General features: G+C 39.7%; 1 protein-coding gene across 1 annotated transcript in view; it reads left to right on the plus strand.

Annotated features, from left to right (window-relative positions):
* Positions 1-732, plus strand: part of GALP (galanin-like peptide) — a 16985-nt gene extending 16253 nt beyond the window's left edge. The window contains exon 6 of the mRNA XM_011996983.1: positions 175-732. Within this exon, the coding sequence (XP_011852373.1) occupies positions 175-230 (56 nt within the window). The 3' untranslated portion in view covers positions 231-732. The remainder of the gene's footprint in view (positions 1-174) is intronic.
* The last annotated feature ends 259 nt before the right edge of the window (positions 733-991 follow it).

The raw sequence follows: 991 nt of genomic DNA on the forward strand, positions 1-991 counted from the left end.
AAAAAAAAAAAAAAAAAAAGGGAAAAGAAAAGAGAGAGGGAAAAGGAAAGGTTGTTGGATCTTAGATGAACTAAAGAGATCTTCCTTCCCATTTTCATTCCCAACCTCAAGAACCTGGTTTGGGGAGTGACAGTGAGAAAAACCATTCAAAGTTTACCTCTTTCTCTCCCACAGATCTGGACGTGCTCAGCAAGAAAATTCCCAAGGAGGAAGATGTCCTGAAGTCATAGATGTCTCTGAATCCCTATTCATATCCGTCTTCTCCAGCTCCTTCTGTTCCCTCTGAACCCTTTCTAGGTACCCTGTGTTGAGACTAAGATCCTGAAGTTAAATACCCAGGTCTCATGAAGACATTGTAAAGCATTTGAATTATTCTATAAAACTTCTGGAGTGTCTTAGGTTTTATTGATTCGTCGTTGGAGTCAGTATAACGTGTCGTTAATGAAACTAATAGTAATTCGAGGACTAGTTGGAAGGTTCTGGGGTAATCAGGGAATATTCCTGCAACACATTTAAAGTAATTGTGTTCTTTTGGAATCGTCCCAATTATCACACGAGCTATTGAATAATACAAATAACCCTCTTAAGTCTGAGAGTCTGTGTCTTGATTTGAAAAGATTCTTCAAAGTGCATACTTACTCTTCCATATTCTTTCAACCTACCTGAGTCTCCTTCAAAATGAGGAGAGGCAGTTTGGAGCAGAATGCAGATAACAAAATGTTCCTTGTCAAATAGTCAATTTTTTCCCTTTTAATTAGTCTGGGAATTTTTTTAGGGGTAGCAGAATCCGGGATGATAGGCTCAGGTGTGGGACTGGGAAATCCAGGATGACAGAGTCAGGTGAGGGACTGGGAAATCCAGGATGACAGAGTCAGGTGAGGGACTGGGAAAATATAACCTATTGGAGGCAGTCCATTTTGGATTATTGTTTTGCTGAAAGTTTTACTTTCGTTTTGAGTTTGAGAATTCACAGGCCAAAGAAACCACAGTG

Source organism: Mandrillus leucophaeus, unplaced genomic scaffold (genome assembly GCF_000951045.1).
Source record: "Mandrillus leucophaeus isolate KB7577 unplaced genomic scaffold, Mleu.le_1.0 Scaffold53, whole genome shotgun sequence".
Lineage (NCBI taxonomy): Eukaryota > Metazoa > Chordata > Mammalia > Primates > Cercopithecidae > Mandrillus > Mandrillus leucophaeus.